Genomic DNA, 20,641 nt, shown 5'->3' with positions numbered 1-20,641 from the left:
CCTAGGCATCTTTGTCTTCCAGCAGAAAAGGGGTTTCACCTTCTCCGATACAGAATATTTCTACTTTCTTAGGTTTTGGTTGTTTGTTTATGTTTTTTTTTTTAATGGCATGTCACCTTACGAATTTTATTTGCGTTAGTTGGAATCAGTTATATGCTATTCTTGCCTAATTTCCCTTGTTACACAATAGAAATTATTATTATTTTTTCCTTTCTTTCAAGTGGGATCCTCAAAAAGAGAAGGTGTTCCAGCACATGTCAATCTATCTGCGTCATCAATGCTCATGATTGCAATGCAGTATACATCAAACCCGGGTATGTGTAAACATGCAACACGGTTACACTCGCATTAAAACTATGAGTTGTGAAGTACTGTCAAATGCAGTCAGAAAAGTTAAGATCTACTCTTGCTTGAAATCAGAAAATGGTGTTAGTATATAAAATTAGTGTTGGAGAGAAATCCTCACTAACTTTGACAATGGAAATTCTTATTAACAGTTTGTCTTATAATGTGATTTATGTCCTACCAAGGTCACAACTGATTTTAAAGAAGACAGGTAATGCTGGCCGCAGGCTTGACAGGACTACAGTGAATTTAAATGTAATTATAAATATCTTAACACAACACCATTCTCTCTCACTGTGACACAATCCCAGCTAAATCCATGGGACCACATAACTCAATCTAACTGAACTGGAATTTATATTGCATTGTAGTCAGCTATGTCTCATTTTATGCCGATGGGTAGATGGTGTGTGTGAGGAGGAACCATGTGCTGCAGTATGCACGTGAGACGTGTCCCATCATGCTGATGTAGTTCACAGTGGTACCTAAAAGCAGCACACCGTTTTTAAAAGCTACTTGCATGAGTTTTTGTCATGAAACAGTCTATTTCTGTTAGTGAATTCCATGTTCCAGCCACCTGACAGAAATGTTGCATTTTGGGAGGTCAGACGTGTCAAGTAGTTCATTTAGCTCCCTGATGCAGAGTGGCTCCTATAGCCTTTCGTATACATGGGACAATGGACTGTTATGTGTGACTTCCATTACTGTCTCAAGATGAATGACAAGATACCCATGTACAGCTTTACGTTGTGCTGGGGGAACAAAGTTTAAGTGAATTAGCAGGTGTTCTTAAACTGAGTAGGTTTGAAAAAGATCTCCACTGCTGTGCCAAAAGCTGTGTGCTCATGATACTCATTATCTTACTGCTTTCCTGGACAGAAAGGAGTTACTAATATTGAATTTCTGATCTTTTGTGATGACTCTCAGAGCAATGATTCTTCAGCAAACCCTTTAAAATGAAAAGTAATTAAATGAGGTATAGAGTTTGGATGGACAAAGCAAAGCCAATCAGCTAACTACATCACTTCTGTAACTTGAGTCTCCATTTCAGTATTCTGTCTGTGCTGTCTTTTCTCTCTCAGTGTATCACTGCCAATTATTGGAATGCCTCATGAAATATAAGCAAGAAGTATGGAAAGTAAGTTTATGGTCATGTATGCTTTGTGGAAATGACTGTATTTGGATAGTAATGAAAACCAAATGGCTTGAAAATTGAGCTGACTGTGTGCCAAGAAGTTATAAATGGTCTTTATATCCAATCCTCCTCCTGGATTGTGGAGAGGAAGGTCCCTCTCAGGGCTCTGTTTCCTGAATACTATGTGGATGTTAGCAGTAACTTTAATAACAAATTTTCTCACATCATGTGGGACTCAGGTTTTACAAGGACTATTTTGAGTGTTGTCTAAGCCTGAATCTGATCTGTATCTAGTTATTTATCTATTTTACTCCTTTTTGCTTCATGGCTAGGCAGAGGCTTAATTTTCTCTGTGTCAGTACACTGTGCGGGGTAGATGGTGGTCATTGGATGCTCCGATCAAGCTCAGAAGTCCATTGTGAATATATTGTTGCAGTTGTTAGTCATCTGATCTACTTGTAAGCGTGTACAAAGGATGTTTGGTAGAGTATGAAATGTATAGATTTTGTATATTCAGACATCTCTGAACACAAGTAATAAGTATTAAATTTTGTTGCTTTGCAAAATAAACATTTTATATGTCTCTTTCCTTAGGATTTACTGTATGTAATAGCCTATGGGCCATCTCAAGTTAAACCTCCAGCGGTACAAATGTTATTTCATTACTGGCCCAATTTAAAACCCCCCGGGGCAATCAGTGAATACAGAGGACTGCAGTACACAGGTCAGTGCAACTGAAAACAATTTTAAAGTAAATGATCAGAAATGTGCTCGTGTCATCTGTTTACAGTTTTACAATGTGTTTTGAAATCTTTTGTTCAAGAAGTTAATATGACACCTTTCTCTGTACTATCAAAAGATGTTATGAAAAATAAAGACTGTGATTATGGCTAGTAAATATAGTGTGTTACTCTCAATACTAACTAAACCAGAACAGGACAGTAAATAAATACAGTGTTCCAAATGGCCTGTGAACCTGCCACCTTAGCCTCGAAAGGGTTCTGGCTTATGTTCCTTTCAATTATTGCTTTAGTTGCTTTTGTTGTGCCAGCTGCTATCCCTGCTGCTGTTGCTAAGGCTCCTTATCTGGCTTTTGCTGTCAAAAAAAGCCAGGTGATGTCAGGTGCAGTCAGTATATTGGATGAGTTCTGACTACAGGGGGAGAATAAGAGACAAGGTCAGCAACGCAGCTGGAGCTGAGTAGGTGGATGGTACAAAGTTCTTTGTCCACCAGACTCACCAGTGATGCCGATGGGTTTGTTGCTTCTATGGTAGGGACTGTCCAGCAGCAATTCATGACTTGCCTTGCCTGATTGGCTGTCTCAGCTCGTTTCAAATAATCTCCATCCTATGGGGTATATTTCAATCACTTTTAAAATTTCTGGACCAGAATGTAACATTTTAGATAATAAAAATGAAGGATTGGGAGAGACCTTAGAGGACCCTTAGACCAAGTCAAGTACGTCCTGAATGTTCCTGATACATGTTTGTCTGATCTGTTGTAGAGCTTTCCCATGAAGACTCGGTAGATTTTCTTTTTTGAAAAAATCTTTCTTCTTGTACTGTTCTGCATCACTTTTTTCATGCAAGCAGGCCTGTAAACTAAGCATAATATTCCATCTGAACTGTTCATAGCACTGGGTAGACAGGAATCATTTTCTTGTATATAAATTCTCTGTTCATGTATCCCAGAATGGGATGAGTATTATCTGCAGTTGCATGGCATTTTGACCTGGGGGCATCCTGCAGAGCATCCAAGTGATGCAACTTGAACATACCTTAGTTCTTTACTTCTTGTCATTACAAAACTAAGGCTCTTCTGTGGCTAGATTAGTTTTCCTTTGTCATAGCTCTGTTTTCATTTTGTCTGAGAATGCTACTGAATTTACTCAGCTACTCCTACTATCCTCCTCCTGGAGTGGAAGTGTGATTAATTAATTCAGAGTGTTGGCGAGATCAGGAAGGTTCTACAGTGGAGCTGTCTGCGTCTTACTTCTTTTCATTTCTTTGCTGAGTTCATGGTTCATTTTGTAGTTATTTCCCAAACAAATCAGTAGGCATGTATATTCTACATTGGTTATTGTAATTATTAGGGTTCCTCAGGAATGACTAGGTCTTCTCTCGTATTTGTGTAATAACTAGTGTAAGAAGATCTCAAGACAGAAAAGACACAAAGAATATAAATGTATTTTCTCCATTTATTAATCAGATGTGTTTCGCTTTTGCAGCCTGGAATCCTATTCATTGCCAGCACATTGAATGCCATAATGCAATTAACAAACCAGCTGTGAAGGTACTGCCATTTCTTCATGGGTCCAACCCAGCTATCTGGGGCATGAGAGATTGCTCTTTGACCCCAGCCTCTGGTTGTATGCAGGTGACCAAGAGCAGGAGCTAAAGGAACAGCAAAGTCTGTCGAGACCAAGGGCACCAGAACTTTGTGAATGTGTTCTCTGACTGCCCAAAGCAAGATGGGATATTTTCTCCAACTGCTCTGGGCCAAGTCTTGATATTAAACGTGAGGATGGTTACAGAGAACTTCATAAAATTCTAAGCTGGCTGCTGGCTAATCCATGGAAATATTTTCCTGAGCACATATATGCATGTAAATATGTGCACAATATTACTATATACAGGAAACATCCAATTACATATGTACATGTACACCCTGGTGTCATACAGTGCACCTACTCTGATTGTGATCCTTTGCTTGGAATGTGTCCTAAAGCAAATGGCAGCAAAGCTCTTCCACAGCTCTCTTTGAGGGAGCTAAATGGATTTCTTCTTTTTGCAAAGGGTGACAGAACGAAACGGCTTGACCAGGCTCATAGCGCCGTTTGATGGCAGAGGTACGAGCAGCATCCCAAGTCCAGAGCATGCTGCAGTTAGGTGTACGAATTAACTAGAAGTGTATCTAGTTAAGTATATAGATAAAACCGATTTTCCTGGCATCAATTCATATGTTAACATAATTACATTAATCTAATGTAATTACGTTAGTCAAACAGTTTTTCAGAGAGCCTTTTCCGCAGGCTGTGGTACTGATAGGACGTAACAGTGACACCTGCATCACAAGTCCTGCAGGTGGCCACTTTCCTTCTCACTTCAATCATTCTCTGCAATCCATTAGGAAAAATGCTGGAAGGTATTGCTCCATGTTGTAGTGATCACTAGATTCAGACTAAGCAAGGAGTAGAGCAAAATATCAATGAAATTTACAGTTCTAAGCTTCGCAGATGAGATGCTTGAATTTTTTTAAATGATCTCAGCATAACTTAGAACCAGTCTTGATCAGTCATCATTCAGAAAAATGCAGCCTGTTGTTTCTTGGATAAATGAGTGTAAATTTGGTTAAGAAGGATGAGAAACATTCAAAGAGCCATTTGCCTTTGTAAATTTGTCTTAGAAAACAAATAAATGCATATGTAACTGGCTGTTAACTGTTAACTGCTTTATGTAACTGGGTAATGTGGAAGGATAAAAGATAATGAAAGACAAAGTTTGGGCCTGTGCTGCCGAGGGAGCTCTAGTCCATAGTCTTTGTTCTGTTCCTGGAATTGTCCGTATAGTTAACAACTATGATGACTGAAAATCAGATTTTGCTGGAACAGGCCTTACGAAGAAGAGAGAAATCTAGAATTTTGCATTATCTTCTCATAGGTAATGGATCCTCTAAGTGACTGTTTCTTTGGAAAAAAAATAAAAAGGAAGTCTGTCATGACTATAAATACGTAACATAAAATATACTTTTCTTTCAGAGAGTGCTAGTATTGATACTGAAATATGTCCTGTTCTCTTCTGATAGGCTCTTGTGTTCAGTTACATCCCTGTCCTTTTAGAAGTACTTTGAGAACCTGTGCTGCCAGATGCTGAGTACCGTCTTTCAGAATTCTAAATGCTCTCAGCACATATTAAAGCTGTGTTATATTGTATGTCCTAGCATTAATATACTGAATTTTTCCAGTGAGCTCTAATGAACATGTATTAATTCTTTTCCTTCCCTGTGTTTCAGATGTGCATTGACCCATCTTTGTCGGTGGCTTTGGGTGATAAGCCACCTCCCCTATATCTTTGTGAAGAATGCAGCCAGAGAATTGCAGGGTAGGTAGACCAAGAGCTGGAAAATGGTCAGGTATAGTCAGATTCCAGAGTTTGGAACTCTGGAGTAATGCTTTATTTCAGCATGATTAGCATATAATTTTATGTAGATAGTCCTGTTGAAATATATGGAGCACACTATACTCAGTGTGAATAAGAATTATAGAATTTTACCCTAACTGATCAGCGTTTGCATCTAGCTTAAATGGTAGCGAGTTTTAAAGTTAAGATGTCTAGATGACTAGATACTTTAGGTACTGCTTGTTAGTATACAAGCTTTTGCTTATGAAATGTTTGTTGTCCTCATCCTTTACCTGCTGTTAAAAGCAAGATATTACAATAAAAGCTCTTTCACAAAGACTTCATTACTTTTCTGTAACATGTATTCCTGCTCAGTCCCCATATGTTGCCTGCTCTAGTCGAGAGGTGGTGTCCCTGCCCAAAACAGGGAGGTTGGGCTAGATGGTCTCTAAGGTCCCTTCCAGCCTAGGCCATTCTATGATTCTATGATTCTATTTCAGATTATTTTATAGGGTATACTGTGAAGCAGCAAAGATTTGAAACTGGTGCAGACTTGTCCAGTATCTGGAAGGAATATCCTGAGATAAATTAGCCTTATTACTTATTTTTTAAATTTAAATTTTATTTTATTTTTAAACTGCTCATTTGGTTTGAAGTGCTTTACAAGATCTGCTAATACTTATGGGGAGTTCCTATCAGTACTTCAAATGGACAGGGTTATGGATAGTTGAGAAGCTACATGGGGTTTTTTTTGTTCCCAGTTTAAGACACCTTTGTATCACACCAGCTGCAGAAAAAGCAATTACCTTGATTTAAAGCTGCAGGAAAAAGTAATTGAATTTGGTAGAAGTGTAGCTTCTAAGGAGACTGACAAAAAATGGTACTGTTTTTTCTGTTCATCTGTTATTCTTCACTATCATTTCTCAGCCATCAGACTTCCAGAGCGCACACTATTTTAATTTGATAAATTTATGCCTTAAAAGTCATTTTTTTAAAGCCTTTTGAAACATATTGGACCAGCAACAGCAAAGTGGTAATTTGCAATAAGATAGGCACAACAAAGATCGTAGAATCATAGAATGAGCTAGGCTGGAAGGGACCTTAGAGATCATTTTAATCCAGCCTCCCTGTCGCCAGGGACGCGACCTCTCGACTACAAGATGGGTAATGTAAAGCAGCCTGCAATTTGTAAAACTGCATTTGTAAAAACAATAGCTTCAGAATAATGTCAGTCCTGCCACATAAATTTATATAAATTTCCTCTGTGCGAAAATAAATGCATATATAAATAAAAAATGGAAAGCTAATTAGATATACAATTTTTATAGGGATCACAGTGAATGGTTGATTGATGTTCTTCTGCCACAAGGTAAGAGATATTTTAAGGGTAGGTACAAACTAATCATAATTTTACAACCCTTGCTTACTGCTGTTTCTGCATACTATATTACTTGAAATACTGCATTAAAATTCTAAAACGATCCTTTAGAATCGAAAGTAGCTTGTACTTAATATTTCTTAAACTCCTCAGAGTACTATGAAAGGTCGACTAATCCTCTATCTGAAATAGTATGCAGCTCTTTATGCGTAAGGAAACAGAGACAATTGAACAGGTTTCCAAATCTCAAAGCATCCACAGTTGACACCAAGTTTTTAAAAGTATATTCCACACCAGTGTGCAAAAAAGGGGACTAGTCTTCCTGGGTCTGGGCCTGATTTGAAAGCTCTCAAAGATTCTAAAAATCTCTTCTGTGAGCAGAAGGCTCTAAAGGATATCAGAAAAGGACATAAAATACTTTTCAGTGATTCAGTCATTGATCCAATTGTTGTCCTTCGGACAGCGAGAGAGCCTGATATTTTATTATCTAGCAGAATGCAACCAAAGCTTGTTGACAGACTAATCAGAATTTTTGGGGTTTACAAGGACAGTCATATATTCTTTAAAATAAACCTTTCAAGGGCAGAACAAAGACATTCCTCTCTCTTTGTTCTGCAAACTGAAAATTCTTGGGCAGTGGAGATTTTCTTGCTATCTCCTTTTACTTGAAAGCTAATGCAGATTAAGAATGTTTTGTTTACTTAAGGAAAGTACTTTTTATGCAGCCACTTATACTTACTGAATCAGATGTTGCCAGGGCAACAGGCTGAATAGCTACTGCTCACAGGTTGAATCTGTGAACATTTTGCTGTGGAGTTATGAGCCACAGATATGGTGGCTGCTTCTAGGTCACTCATCCATATTCATCAGTCTTGCATCCTGTGAACTTTCGCAGGCAGCATAGGGACATCGGAGCCATGTCTCTCCAGCATGCCACGGTGGTATTGCTGCAGGTGGGCTTTCACAAGGCTGTCTGCGGGGTGGAAGCATAAGCAGCAGGTGAATGGGATGCAGAGCACACCACACTTAACACACCAAGCCTGTTCTTTCCTTTCGGTGTAGAAATAACTGGTAGGCCTACCTTTACAGTTTCCTACCTGAGGCAGTCCAACAGGCTTAGAGGTTTCAATAGTATCTGGAAACAGAAGTTTAGCTTCAGGCTTCCTTGCAGCAAGTCCATTTTCCCGTGGCTGCCATTAGTAAAACAGATGGATCGTCATTCTGTGTTGATGTGTTGTGTGCCTTCCCCTTACAGCTGAAATTTCTGCTATATGTCAGAAGAAGGTAAGATTCAGTCATTTATGTGATGGGGCATGATTTGTTGTGTGTAGTGCCATTCCATTACTATGTGGTGCGTTCTTTTTTGTGTCATTTCAGATTTTCACAATTTATCCATGAATGCATTTATTAGTGGATGGGAATGATTCAGCAGCAAGGTTTCTTTTTGTTAAAACTGCTGATGTTTGATTTGAATCGTAGGTTTCTGTTGAAGTGACAATAGAAAAACAATTCCATTACGGAGTTGCGTTCAGTTTTTATTCCATAGCTCTGCTTATGGAGAGGATAAAGCAAGAGATTAATGTTCAATTTAAATTTAAATTTTTATATCTTCTTAACTCCTTGAAGTGTTGTTTTAATCCTAGATTGGACAAAAGTCTTACTTTAGACTGTATATTTTTAAAAATATATGGACTGAAAGTCTTTCAGGCTTTAAAAAGATTGCTGACAAAAAGAATCTGCTTGCAATACATATCAGCTAGTATGTTTTAATAACATTTTAATAATGAGGGAACAATGTATAACATGTTCTAGATTTTCTGCAGTAATGAAAGCTTTTCTGTTGGGCCAGTTTACCCCATGGCAAAAATAAAGATAGAGCATATTTGGGAGGCTTGGAGGGTTACCTATCATAAGGCTGATTCTTACGCAGCATAGGCTGATGTGGCACCACTGATTGCACTCCTAAGAATCTGCCTGTTGCTCTGCATAACTTAAAAAGGCATTCTGAAGTACAAGCAGGGGTTAAGAGAGCTACTGGAAATTTTAGAGATTGTTCCAAGCCAGAAAGTTGAGGTTGATGACTTAAATATTGGTTTGGTCTACTCCAAAACAAGCAACAGTGACATTTAAGTCTAGGCCCAGGATTTAGGCCTGAGGTCATCTTTCTGGAAGTTCAATGACACTTGGTGTCGGGAGTTCGCGCATAGTTGTGCGTATGTATAGTGATTTTGGAAATGACCAACGCTTGAGCTAGTTCCTCAGTGCTGACTCTCATCCCTGTTTCCAGTTCTGCTTCCTGATAATTGTGGCCTGATAAAATCTTTTTTATTTTCCAGAACTGTAGCTCCCATGTCAGAAGAGCTGTTGTCACATGCTTCTCAGCGGGCTGCTGTGGCCGCCATGGCAACAGGCCCGTGCGCTATTGCAAAAGATGCCATTCAAATCATCACAGCAGTGAAGTGGGGGCAGCCGCAGAAACCCATCTGTATCAGACTTCACCACCCCCCATCAATACCCGGGAGTGTGGGGCAGAGGAACTTGTATGTACTGTGGAAGCTGTGATCAGGTAATATGGCAGCTTATGAGGCATCAATATGTGAAGCAGAATCAGGCTTTCATATATATGCTACCTGTAAATCTTGTGCAAGCTGATTTTAATCTCATCAGGGTAAGTTCAGAGCAGGGCCCCTGAGCTCCTGCTGTTCTAGCAGAGTACCAATCAGTGGTGGATGTTGTCCTCATGGAGGAAATCAACCTTGAATCCTAGAGTTTGATGTTATTACTATTGTCTGGAAAATGATGACATCAGATGCCTTATTCCTGTAGTTATTCATGATCAGATACCTGTACCCAGTGGAAGAAAGCCACATTCACTGACCACAGGCTTGTTTTGTAGCTTGCTGAAGGAAGCAGAGTTTCATGCTGAGCAGAGGGAGTATGAACTTAACCGCAGAAGACAGATGGGTCTTTCCTCTTCCCATCACTCCCTGGACAACACAGACTTTGATAATAAGGATGATGACAAGCATGACCAACGCCTCCTGAGCCAGTTTGGAATCTGGTTCTTGGTGAGAAATTCTCTCTTCTCTCACTCCTCTCATATCCCTCTCCTTTTCTTTCTGAAGCCTCAATTCTATCTCTTCCCCCCCCGCCCCTTCTTTGGCTTTAGTTGTATGCTTCTGTGGTTTGTAAGCAAAAAGGAGTTCTGTGAAGCTGTCAGACTGAGATTTCAGAACGAGTTTGGGTGGAGCAACTGACTGCCTTCAAGCTCTGTATAGAGTGTATAATCAGAGTCCTGTATAGACTGTATAACAGTTATTTACTCTCTGAGTGTTTTTGACTGTCATCATCTGCTCACAAGTGCCCCCTGCTGAATTGCAATTATTTTCACCTTAAAAACAATCCCTTAAAGATCTCTCCCTCACCTTCCATCTTTCGGCATTGCTCTCTCGAAGCTCAGCCTTCTCTCTTGCCTCTGAATAGGCTGGAGGAGTCTTAGCAGGCTGCTTTCCCTTGCTGCCTTCAGACTGGTCTAGCTGAATCAGTCCCAGTCATTGTACTCCAGTTAACTGACCCAGTTTAGGTGGACAGAATGAAACCCCACTGGCTCTACCCCTCACAGTAGCTTTCAGACTCTCTCCTCCTCAATCATCCAGTGATGAGTACAGAATAGTAGGACCCCTCATCCATCACCTAAATGGAGATAGGGACAACAGGGTGGCAAGTCTAGAATTCCATAATGCCAAGAAAGCTGCTCTACTGCTTCAAATGGCTCCATGAGTAAACTTTGTATTCTGCTTGTATCTCCTGGGTTTTATTTAATATTGTAGACTTAAAGCCATTTGTTACTTTTTTAAAAAAAATTGTATGATAGCCATCTATTCCATTTTGAGGGATGTTTTGTAAAGACTGAAAGCATGCATTTCCAGAAGTAGAACTGAAGTGAGAACAGAAAAACTTTTGTTACCATGTACATGCTTCATCATTGACATTGAAAGTCTTTCTATGGCAGGGAGGAGGACCTCAATGACTTCATTCTTTTCAAATCTCTTGATCTCTCTGTAGTGAGTACTGGCAGACATGACAGCAGAGATTGTCGTAAATAATGAGTTACTGTTGTCTTTCATAAAATGAACACCTTTTATCTAGAAACTGGACAGAGCTCAAGAGTTCCTATTAAAATGCTGCCAGCTGATGCTGCCTTTGAGTTAATACTCAACTGAGACAAGCGAACCAGGAAGTTAGCACCGTACTTCTAACTAAAAGGAAGTAGAACAATCAGCAAGGGTTTTGTTAGCTGCTTTATCCCCCCCAAAAATGTAGAGGAAAAACCCTTGTAAGATCGCTACCGGTCTTCTCTGGGAAGCAGTGCTGTCAGCTGTTTTCCCAGAAATGGCATGAATGTTTCTTCTTTGTTTGCTTGCTGCAAGGCAGCAGTCACTGGTTTCAGGTTGCCAAGTGCTGAGAGCAAAGCACTGAGAGTTCACTAGGAAGTGGCAGTGAACAGCTGATAGGTGGTTAAAGTAGCTTCCTAAATCTTCTGGCATCTGTTGTTTTCCACTCTTTGGATTCAGTGCAGCAACCTGACTTGAAACCTTGTCTCCTGTCCCCAAGAGATACCAGAAATTCGAATAGCAAGTAAAGGCTGAGCAGTATGCCTGGTCTGTGAACCGGGGTACAGACTTGGTCTCAGATTTGGGATGGTTTTACACTACACACCTCACTCTAGAAAGGGTTTGAAGAAGGGGAGAATAATAATAATTATTCTGTGAGAGTTTTTGAGGACTTAAAACTCATATTCTCACCCCAAGTAAGGACAAAATATCAAAACCCGAATCCTTTTGCAAAGCAAAGATTACTTAATATATTAAGTAGACGTTTTCTTTCAGAGTTTTTGAAACTCTGTATTTGATTTGTCTTTTTATCTTGTACATTTTATATATATGTATATGTTCATTATATATTTTGCCAGACATCACATTACCTTTTGAAATGAAAAGTAATTTTAGAGTTGAAATCAACATGTTTCATTTTGTCCAATCATTCCGTATTGATATTTTCATTGTTGAAATTAAGAAACAAAAATTTGATGCTTGTTTTTTTCCCCCTTCCTATTTTTTTCTCATTTGTTTTGTCAAGTATCCTGAGCCAAACTCCACTTAATGCTAATCAGCTCATTTGTCTCTTATGTAATCTGCATCCTTGTATGCGAAGTACAGTAGACAAATAATATGCTGCCTTTAATTCAAAAAATGAACCTTGACTTGCGTTTCTGTCTTCCAGGTGAGCCTTTGCACTCCCAGTGAGAATACACCCACAGAGAGTTTAGCGAGGCTGGTTAGCATGGTGTTCCAGTGGTTTCACTCCACAGCTTACATGATGGATGATGAAGTCGGTAGCCTGGTTGAAAAGCTTAAACCCCAGTTTGTTACTAAGTGGTTGAAGACGGTTTGTGATGTCCGGTTTGATGTCATGGTTATGTGCCTCCTTCCTAAACCAATGGAGTTCGCCAGGGTAAGAATGATTTATCTGAAGGTTCTTTTGTTTGCCACAGAGGTTAAAGTCTTAAGTATAAAGACCATTTCTCCCCCATCTCTGTCAAGGCGAAAGAAGTCTCAGTGGTTGAGAGGGCAGTGGAGTTCAGGAATTCTTCTTCTTCATAACACTTTTTAGTTTTACTGTGTTAGTGGGGATTATTACAGTCATATGAAGTTGGAAGAATATTATAGGTATTGAAAGATACTGTATATTTTTGAGAGCTGCACATTTCCATTGTGCACCTGAAGCACCCAAGCTTGTCTTTAGTAAAAGGCATTATTTGTCTACTCCCAGGTGTAAAGCTGTCCTTTACTAGTCTGCCTTACTAATGTTTCACTGTTCTTTTCATACTTCATCTCTGCTGTGAATTAAGGTTCGTGAAATCATGCAGTTGTAGCTGAAAGGAGCTCTGGGCATCCTGAGGCCCTGTAGCTTCAAATACCTAATTTAAGTGACCAGTTAAGAGAGTAGTCTGCTGTGGTTCACCATATTGCTGATGGAGAGAAAGAGACTTATCTGTAAGGTTGTTCAGGGTACATAAGTGAGACCATTGCTGGAATTTCTTCTAGAAAGAGTCTGTCTTTCTATCCATTAATTATGAAGCAGAACTCACCACTTAACCTGCATAGTGAAGACAGGCAACGAAGTCAGGCATGTGAATATTCCTCTGTGGAAAGTGAAACATCAGCATGAAAACAGGAACTTCATGTTTTTGAGGCATTTAAGACTTTTTCCTCATTTATCACTGCCACCCATACCAAATGTGCTTTGGGAGATTTGAATTTCATGACTCTATTTTGTACAGTGTCCAGAGGATATGCTAGTTTTGTTGCCTCAAATGAAGTGGCTAGGCTAGGAAGGGCTGTAAAGACTTGTGATATATTACATCATTGGGGATGAACTGTGCATCTATGGGTTTTTTTCAATACCTAATATATGGGATTTGCTGTACGTGTGTAGACCAGCACGTGTATGTGTCTTACTCTGAACCATTGCTCTGAAGACACACCTGGCTATGGGAGGATGGGAGGGCAGCTGAGGGAATTTGGGAGATGGATGGATGCATTGGGTATTAGAACTGAAGAAAAGAGATCATGGCATTGAGGCTTGATCTGTCGAGGATCTTTTCTTGTCTTGCATCTAGTCCCTTCTGTGAGTTCTGTTAACCCCACTGCAATACTTAGGACCAGACTGACAACTTGCCAGGTTTGCAAGGGTTCACTAGAACATGAAGACAAACAGTCATGAAATTAGCTGTGATGAATGGAGAAAAAACCAGTTTGGCTGGAATTACCAGTAATTGCTGCCAAAGCAGCAGGCATCTCTAGAGCCATTAGTCAGGAACAGCAGATGTGAGCCTTGGTCAGTTAGAATAATTAATCTCTGTAGGCCAGTTACTTATTTACTTAGAAGTCTATTTCTTGGCTACTGTCACTTAGAACCTTTTGTCAAAAAAAACCCCAAAACACAAAAGAACACCTGGTATAGACTTAAGTTTTTTAAAATCAAGACCCAGCACTGCAACAAGCTACCCAGAACAAATAACTGAAGGCACAGGTTTGACCAAACAAATCTGTTCCTTGTTGAGAACAGCAAACAATGAGAGTTTACTCTGTGTAATGGCCTGGGAGTGAGCAAACTTTATCTGAGTCTTTGACAGTGGTTTTGTGTACTGTGGGTCAAATGAGAGAGGGGAAAAAACCAATGCAATCCCCATGGCAGAATTCTAATTCAGGCTAGAAGAACCCATGATCACTCCCCAGAATTTCCTGGCTGCAACACACTGAGCAATTTTATGGTGCTGGGCAGGTTACAGGGACTGTAAGTATTGTTCATCAGTATGATTTCTGGAAATACCTACAGGTTGGTGGATACTGGGACAAATCGTGTAGTGCTGTGACCCAGTTAAAAGAAGGGCTGAATCGAATCCTTTGCTTGATTCCGTACAATGTGATAAACCAGTCCGTGTGGGAATGTATCATGCCAGAGTGGTTGGAAGCTATAAGGACGGAAGTGCCTGATAATCAACTGAAAGAGTTCCGGGAGGTGTTGAGGTACGTAGACATATTTAGGAACCATTCTATGGTTGCATATGTTAATTGCTGAGGGATTTAGATGCTGACAACAACGACAAAAAAAGTCTGTGGGCAATGGACAGTAGGGGATGAATGCTTTTATATTTTTTATATTTAAACTAAAGCACCAAGCCTTTGGGAGAGTTTCCTTTTATTCCTCCTGATACCCTCGAATCTGAATCAGGACTGACTATATGGATGCTTCTTTGCTGTGAGCATGGCATGTTTTCAGTGGCTTTCTGCAACTTGGTAGAAGAAGCATCTTTCTCCTCCTGGCCAGTCATTGATGAGAAATGGTGGGGATTAGCAGAGTTGGCAGTGAAAGAGTGATGATACATTATTTTCCCTGTTGAGCAAAGAAAACACCAGGATAAGATTGGAGGCTCTCTGAGTCATAATTTCATGTCCAGTGTATGCCTTTGACAATAAAACTTCATATTGACTTTTAACTGATGAAGAGGCTCTGAAACTGACTGTAAGTTTATATTTGTAGGTATTGATGCAAAGTTTTAAAGTGTAAAGATGTAATAGTGGACAATTGGAAATTTTCCAATTTTTATGTCAGATATTGAAAAAGATACTGCTATCAAATGAAACTGAGCATGATATAAAATGTGATGTAAATTCTTAAGGTGCATCACCAAATTCAGAGAGGACCTTGTGCAGTCAGGTATCAGCATAGCTCAGTTCCCCTGGAGGGTGAGGATGCCTGTAACCTTACAGAAGCATCATCAGGGTTGGTAGTGAGTTTGCCTTTCTGCTAGTTTTTTTGTTATATGCCACACAGGGTATGCCATGGTAACTCAGTGATGCTATATTTTTGTTCTACTTTTCAGCAAAATGTTTGACACTGAACTTTGCCCTCTCCCCTTCTCCATGGAAGAGATGTTTGGCTTCATTAGCTGTCGATTCACAGGATATCCGTCCTCTGTGCAAGAGCAGGCGCTGCTTTGGCTGCACGTAAGTGTCCTCTCATGACAACTCATGCTGAAGCAGATTCTGATTTTGGAAAAGAAAAAAACAGAGAGGGTCCGAAAGCCACTTTTCCAAGGATCATGGAATCTTTCTGCCCTGTGCTTAGCACCAGTGTAAGGGTGGTTGGTAGGCAGATCCCAGGAAGCTTTATGTTACTAGCCCATCATGGGCGATGTAATGAAAACCTGAAAATTCCTTTTACTTTGAATGTCAGTTATGTCTTCAGGGCTGTTCAGCTGTCTGACCTTTTGCCAGCAGTAGTTTTCAGTCTCAACAGAATCTGGTCTGTAGATTCCAAATTAATTCCAGACTCTGCGAGCAGCTGTGATTGTTCCTGCATATTAAGAACTGGTACAAATGAGCTCATACTTAGGTCTGAGTGTTGGTGACGGAACAGATGATTAGTATTCCCACAGTGATTTGCAGATCCCTCAGTGATTTGCAGATAACCATCCTGTCACTATGTTGACATCGGTAGACTATTATTTTGACTGAATTCTTAGAATAAATACAGAAATTCAGTGTTAAGTAATAATAAATACAGTATGTAGTTATTAATCCAAGTATTGGTAATACTTTCAGTTTACAGAAATATTTTTATGGAACAACCTCACCTCCCTGTGTGTTTGTGCATAAAACTGATCTCCAGGTGCACCAAGCAGATGCCAACAAATATGTTGAAAATACTCTTTGTTTGCCGTTTTTCTTTGCCAGAAATCTAAGCTTGCAGCCTGCTTCATTGAATCGCAAAATTAAATGTGTGGAACTTGCTCAACTGAGGATCATATGATAAAGGTGCTTAAAAAGTAGCTGGCATTTTTGATCAAACTTGAAACTTAACACTTTTTTAATTTATTGTCTTTCCTCAGGTGTTATCAGAACTAGACATTGTTGTTCCTCTTCAGTTACTAATCAGCATGTTTTCTGATGGAGTTAATTCTGTGAAGGAGTTAGCAAACCAAAGAAAATCGAGAGTCAGTGAACTGGCAGGAAATCTTGCAGCTCGGAGGGTAACTTATTTATCTTGCTTTTTTTTTTTTTAAGAACAGTTTTCCTAATAGAATGCATGTGAAGAGTTAAAAGGTCATCTTCAGTATGGCAGCATTTGGTTGGAAACTCTGTAAATTTTGAAAACTGAAGAAAATTGGCATAGCTTTTTCAGTTAATAGCACTCTGTCACATGGTCATTGCAAAGATAATGCAGATAAGATCTGCAGAAGAGCTGTGTGGTTTTTCCTTGGTGGACTGGTTTGTTTGGGATATTTTTGGTGTGTTCTTGCTGTCTTCTCCAGTCTTTTTTGTTCTCTGCACCTTCTGCTAATAACCATCAACAATAAGTTGCCATGGACAGTTGGTCACAGTTGGTCACCCTGAGTGTTCTAGTACAAATTTGGTGGGCCTAGGTATGTTTAGAAAGGGTGACAGAGCAGACTGTATTTTTGTTTCCCTGCCTTTTGTTTCTGCATCCAAGAGATGAAAGAACTGAGCCAAAGTTGTCTGTCAAAGACTTAACTTTCCGCAAGAATACATGTACAAAACTTTAGGTGCTACACCTACTCAGACCAACTTCTCTTCAGTCTTGGACAGAGTGCTTCAAGGACAGCAGGAACAAGAGGGCTTGGTATGTTAGATCTTTAGATTTAAGGAACTACAGCATCTAGGCAGTAAGGTGTGGTCTGCCTGTCTTCTGACATAGTTCTGCAGAGAGCACTCACACACCTTAGCCCATGACCACTTTTAAACTAAGCAGAAAAAACAGACAAACTTATTATCTGGTCTTTCAGCCTATAACTGGTGTAAAAATGGACCTCGTGTCATCTGACTGTATCTCCCTGCAACATTTAGAGTTTCTCTAACACATGCAGTGCTGTGGTGTGGACATACATCAATGCAGACCTGTGCATGTTGTTACTGTTGTGTCTGGTTCCCGTTGAGCTTGGTTTAACCGTAGTTACATTGTTCTTTTGAGGTGGCCTCCTGCTGGATCATGGAGCAGGTCATTGTAACCTGGTGACTGCTTTACTGCCTGCATCAATTTTCTGTTTGGTTTGTGAGGTTAAAATGCCCTCTCGGTAGGAATAAGGTAACAGGTGTCAACCACTTAGCTTAAGAGAATGTATACATCTGAGCAGAATGATTCCGGTACTTTTATTTGTTTTTTTTTAACATTTAATGACATTACAGGACACATATAGATTTGGGGGGAAAAAAAGCTACAGAAGGGTATAGGAAGACTGTCAAAAATTCTTGAAATTTTCTGCAGTTTTATATAGAATGAGATTGTTTAAATGCTTAACAGTCATTTGAACATCTTGATCCTTGTGTCTTCAGGTAAGCGTTGCTTCTGACCCTGGGCGCAGAGTTCAGCACAACATGCTGAGTCCTTTCCCAAGCCCCTTCCAGAGTCCATTTCGGAGTCCAATACGTAGCCCTTTTCATAGCCCTTTCAAGAACTTTGGTCACCCCAGTGGAAAGACAATTGATTTTGACGGTGAAGATGATGAAATGAATCTTAATTGCTTCATCCTGATGTTTGATCTCATCTTGAAGCAGGTACTTGCAGAAGGGAAACACCCACATTGAGGGGGCACTGAAATTCTATTGTCACTTCTGGTTCTCCTTAGGTCCTGTTTTAAAACCCTTTACTGCGAAGGGACTGGCATGAAGTATAAGACATTTAAATCCATCTAGAGCTGTCATCTGCCTTTACACACACTGGAGTTAGAGGTTGATGGTAAACAAAAAGAAGTTAGGTACCTCCGCGTTCATGCTAGATAACTCCTAAGAGTGGAAAGAACATCTCCTTGGAGGTGTGTTTATTTCTACAGACTAGGAACAGGGGCTTCTTGATAGGTGTAGGGCTAGATGCATAATTGTTGGATAGCTAAATTTGTACATTGTGAATTCAAGGCCAAGTGTTTTGGATAACTGTGTCAAGGTAGAATTCATGGATACTGTGCCTGAAATAGTCTATTTATTCTAGGTGTTTGACCTTGAGCCTTAACACTAGTGGCAGTTTAAAATTGTAAGTTACAATTTATCTCAGAGTCTTCCTAGTACTGTAATATACTAGCAGAAATGTAGGAAGAAGCAGAGTAGTTAGTGCTCTGACTTTTAAATAAATAATAAATCATTACTCTTTTCACTCTCTTTCAGATGGAACTGCAGGATGATGGTGTCACGTTGGGCTTAGAGAATAGCATTTCAAAAGATATAATATCCATCATAAACAATGTGTTCCAGGCACCCTGGGGTGGTTCTCACACCTGTCAGAAAGATGAAAAAGCAGTTGAATGTGGTCTGTGTCAGTCCAGCATTCTTTGTTACCAGTTGGGTTTTGAGCTGCTGGAACAGCTTGCTCCAAAAGAAGAAATTAGGCTTGTGGTAAGTAGAGCAGAAAAGGGTCTGTATTACTGGTGTGCTGAAACTTCTTTTCTTCATTATTCTCCTTATGTTGTGCATGAGGGTGCTGACCTTTGGCATGGAGGATTTCGGAGGTTAAAACAAAATGCCATTGAACTGTGAAATTTCTTAAGTTTGAATTGATTCCAAGAGCCCAGGAAAGCCAATATTCATCCAGTATGAGCTCTTCTCCTGTCAAGATTTAAGTGCTGTTTGACTTTGGAAGGACACTGCTACGATACTGTGTCTTAAATAAAATGTGAAATGTTAGGCTCATTTGCAAATACTGAGCGCTGTTGAAAACCAGAGTATATTCCAGATATATTTATCAGACACAGATGTTGCTAGTCACCATTAAAGTCCTCTGTAGCTTTGCAGAAGGATTGAAGCATTATTTGTGGTGCAGTGCATTTATCTTAGGTGCATGTCTATTATATGTAAGTGTTCCATCTGATAGTTCAGAAGACAGCATCTTTCCTCTTATTCTGAGTGCTCATGAGCTGTTACATGTTAGTGGAAGGATGTTTATTAGTAATTTTTTTTTTTGGTGGTGAACATAACGATGCTTTTGATGTGTGAAAGTTTCAGAATTCTATTTGGGTGTGTATGTTAATAGCAGGTATTGTCTATGTGGTATTCAGTAACTTGAGCTAGAAAAAAATCATCTCATGCCCTTTCAGGTCAGATTCTCACCTCAGCTGAAAAGTAGGAAGTGGTGCAGTCTTCAGAGCTGGGGCTCAATACCATTTCTAGGATCCACCTTGCAATTTATAACATAAAGATCACAATGGCAACCTATAATCCTGAGCACCTGGCCACAGGTGGAAGTAACTTCAGCCTGGTCCTTTTTTCAATGTAAAAGTGGTTGGGGTAGCTCCTACCTCTAAGCCCATAACTCTACAGTGGCATAGGAAACACACCCTGCTCCTCTCTGTTACTTTTCTGAGGCAAGGATGACAAGTTTGGTGAAACCATGGCCCTGTGGTTGGATCCACCTCAGATCAAGTATGGATATACAGTTTCTGTTAAGTGGTATCACTTAAATCCATGTTTGGAACACAAGTCTTGTAGGTATGTGTATGCTGATGCAGAATTTTAGATATGTGGGCGATTTGAATGCAGAAGTGTACGTGGAACTAGACAGCATCTGCCTTGCTTGAGCTCAGCTTCAAATGTGACTTAGCAGGATGTGGCCTCATGTATTTAGATAACATCAAGAAACGAATTTTACTTATTATATTCTTGAAGGAGCCCACAGATAACCTCGAGGATAGTCTTCTGTATACTAGACCTGAGTTTATTATAGGAACTGAAGGAGAAGAGGAAGACAAATTGGCACCAAAGCATGGAGAAAACCCAGGAAATCACACAGAGACCACAGAAAATGCCGGTAGGTGGAGGGTGAGAAGGTTGAGTGTTTCACAAAGGCTTTAGATGAAATGCTTCTACTCGTATAAAATACAAGGTTCTGAAGCAGTCTTTCAAGTCCAACAATGCACAGTCTCTTTTTTCTCATGCATTTAATTCTTTCAACAAATTAATTAAGTAGGAAGGCTGTAGTTACATTGATAGCAAGTGTGACTGTCTCTCAAAAGATGTTAGAAGAAATCTTGGCTTTTTGAACTTGTAAAGTAGCAAAAACATTAAAAATTCCTTGTAACGTTACTGACTACA

The 20,641-nt window shown here is 39.7% G+C and overlaps 1 protein-coding gene across 1 annotated transcript in view; it reads left to right on the top strand.

Annotated features, from left to right (window-relative positions):
- The window catches only part of LOC104279377 (protein unc-79 homolog), a gene marked incomplete at its 3' end in the record, with an annotated part of 72,690 nt that overhangs the window by 12,808 nt on the left and 39,241 nt on the right, over positions 1 to 20,641 (top strand). The window contains 16 exon segments of the mRNA XM_009876645.1: positions 222 to 314; positions 1,428 to 1,483; positions 2,075 to 2,204; positions 3,709 to 3,773; positions 5,493 to 5,581; positions 6,928 to 6,968; positions 8,233 to 8,261; positions 9,314 to 9,543; positions 9,874 to 10,045; positions 12,261 to 12,491; positions 14,379 to 14,569; positions 15,427 to 15,550; positions 16,435 to 16,575; positions 17,897 to 18,118; positions 18,722 to 18,949; positions 20,216 to 20,357. Of these exon segments, the coding sequence (XP_009874947.1) occupies positions 222 to 314; positions 1,428 to 1,483; positions 2,075 to 2,204; positions 3,709 to 3,773; positions 5,493 to 5,581; positions 6,928 to 6,968; positions 8,233 to 8,261; positions 9,314 to 9,543; positions 9,874 to 10,045; positions 12,261 to 12,491; positions 14,379 to 14,569; positions 15,427 to 15,550; positions 16,435 to 16,575; positions 17,897 to 18,118; positions 18,722 to 18,949; positions 20,216 to 20,357 (2,184 nt within the window).

Source organism: Apaloderma vittatum, unplaced genomic scaffold (assembly GCF_000703405.1).
Source record: "Apaloderma vittatum isolate BGI_N311 unplaced genomic scaffold, ASM70340v1 scaffold4789, whole genome shotgun sequence".
In the NCBI taxonomy this organism is placed as follows: Eukaryota; Metazoa; Chordata; class Aves; order Trogoniformes; family Trogonidae; genus Apaloderma; species Apaloderma vittatum.
This window is presented reverse-complemented; position numbering and strand designations above follow the sequence as displayed.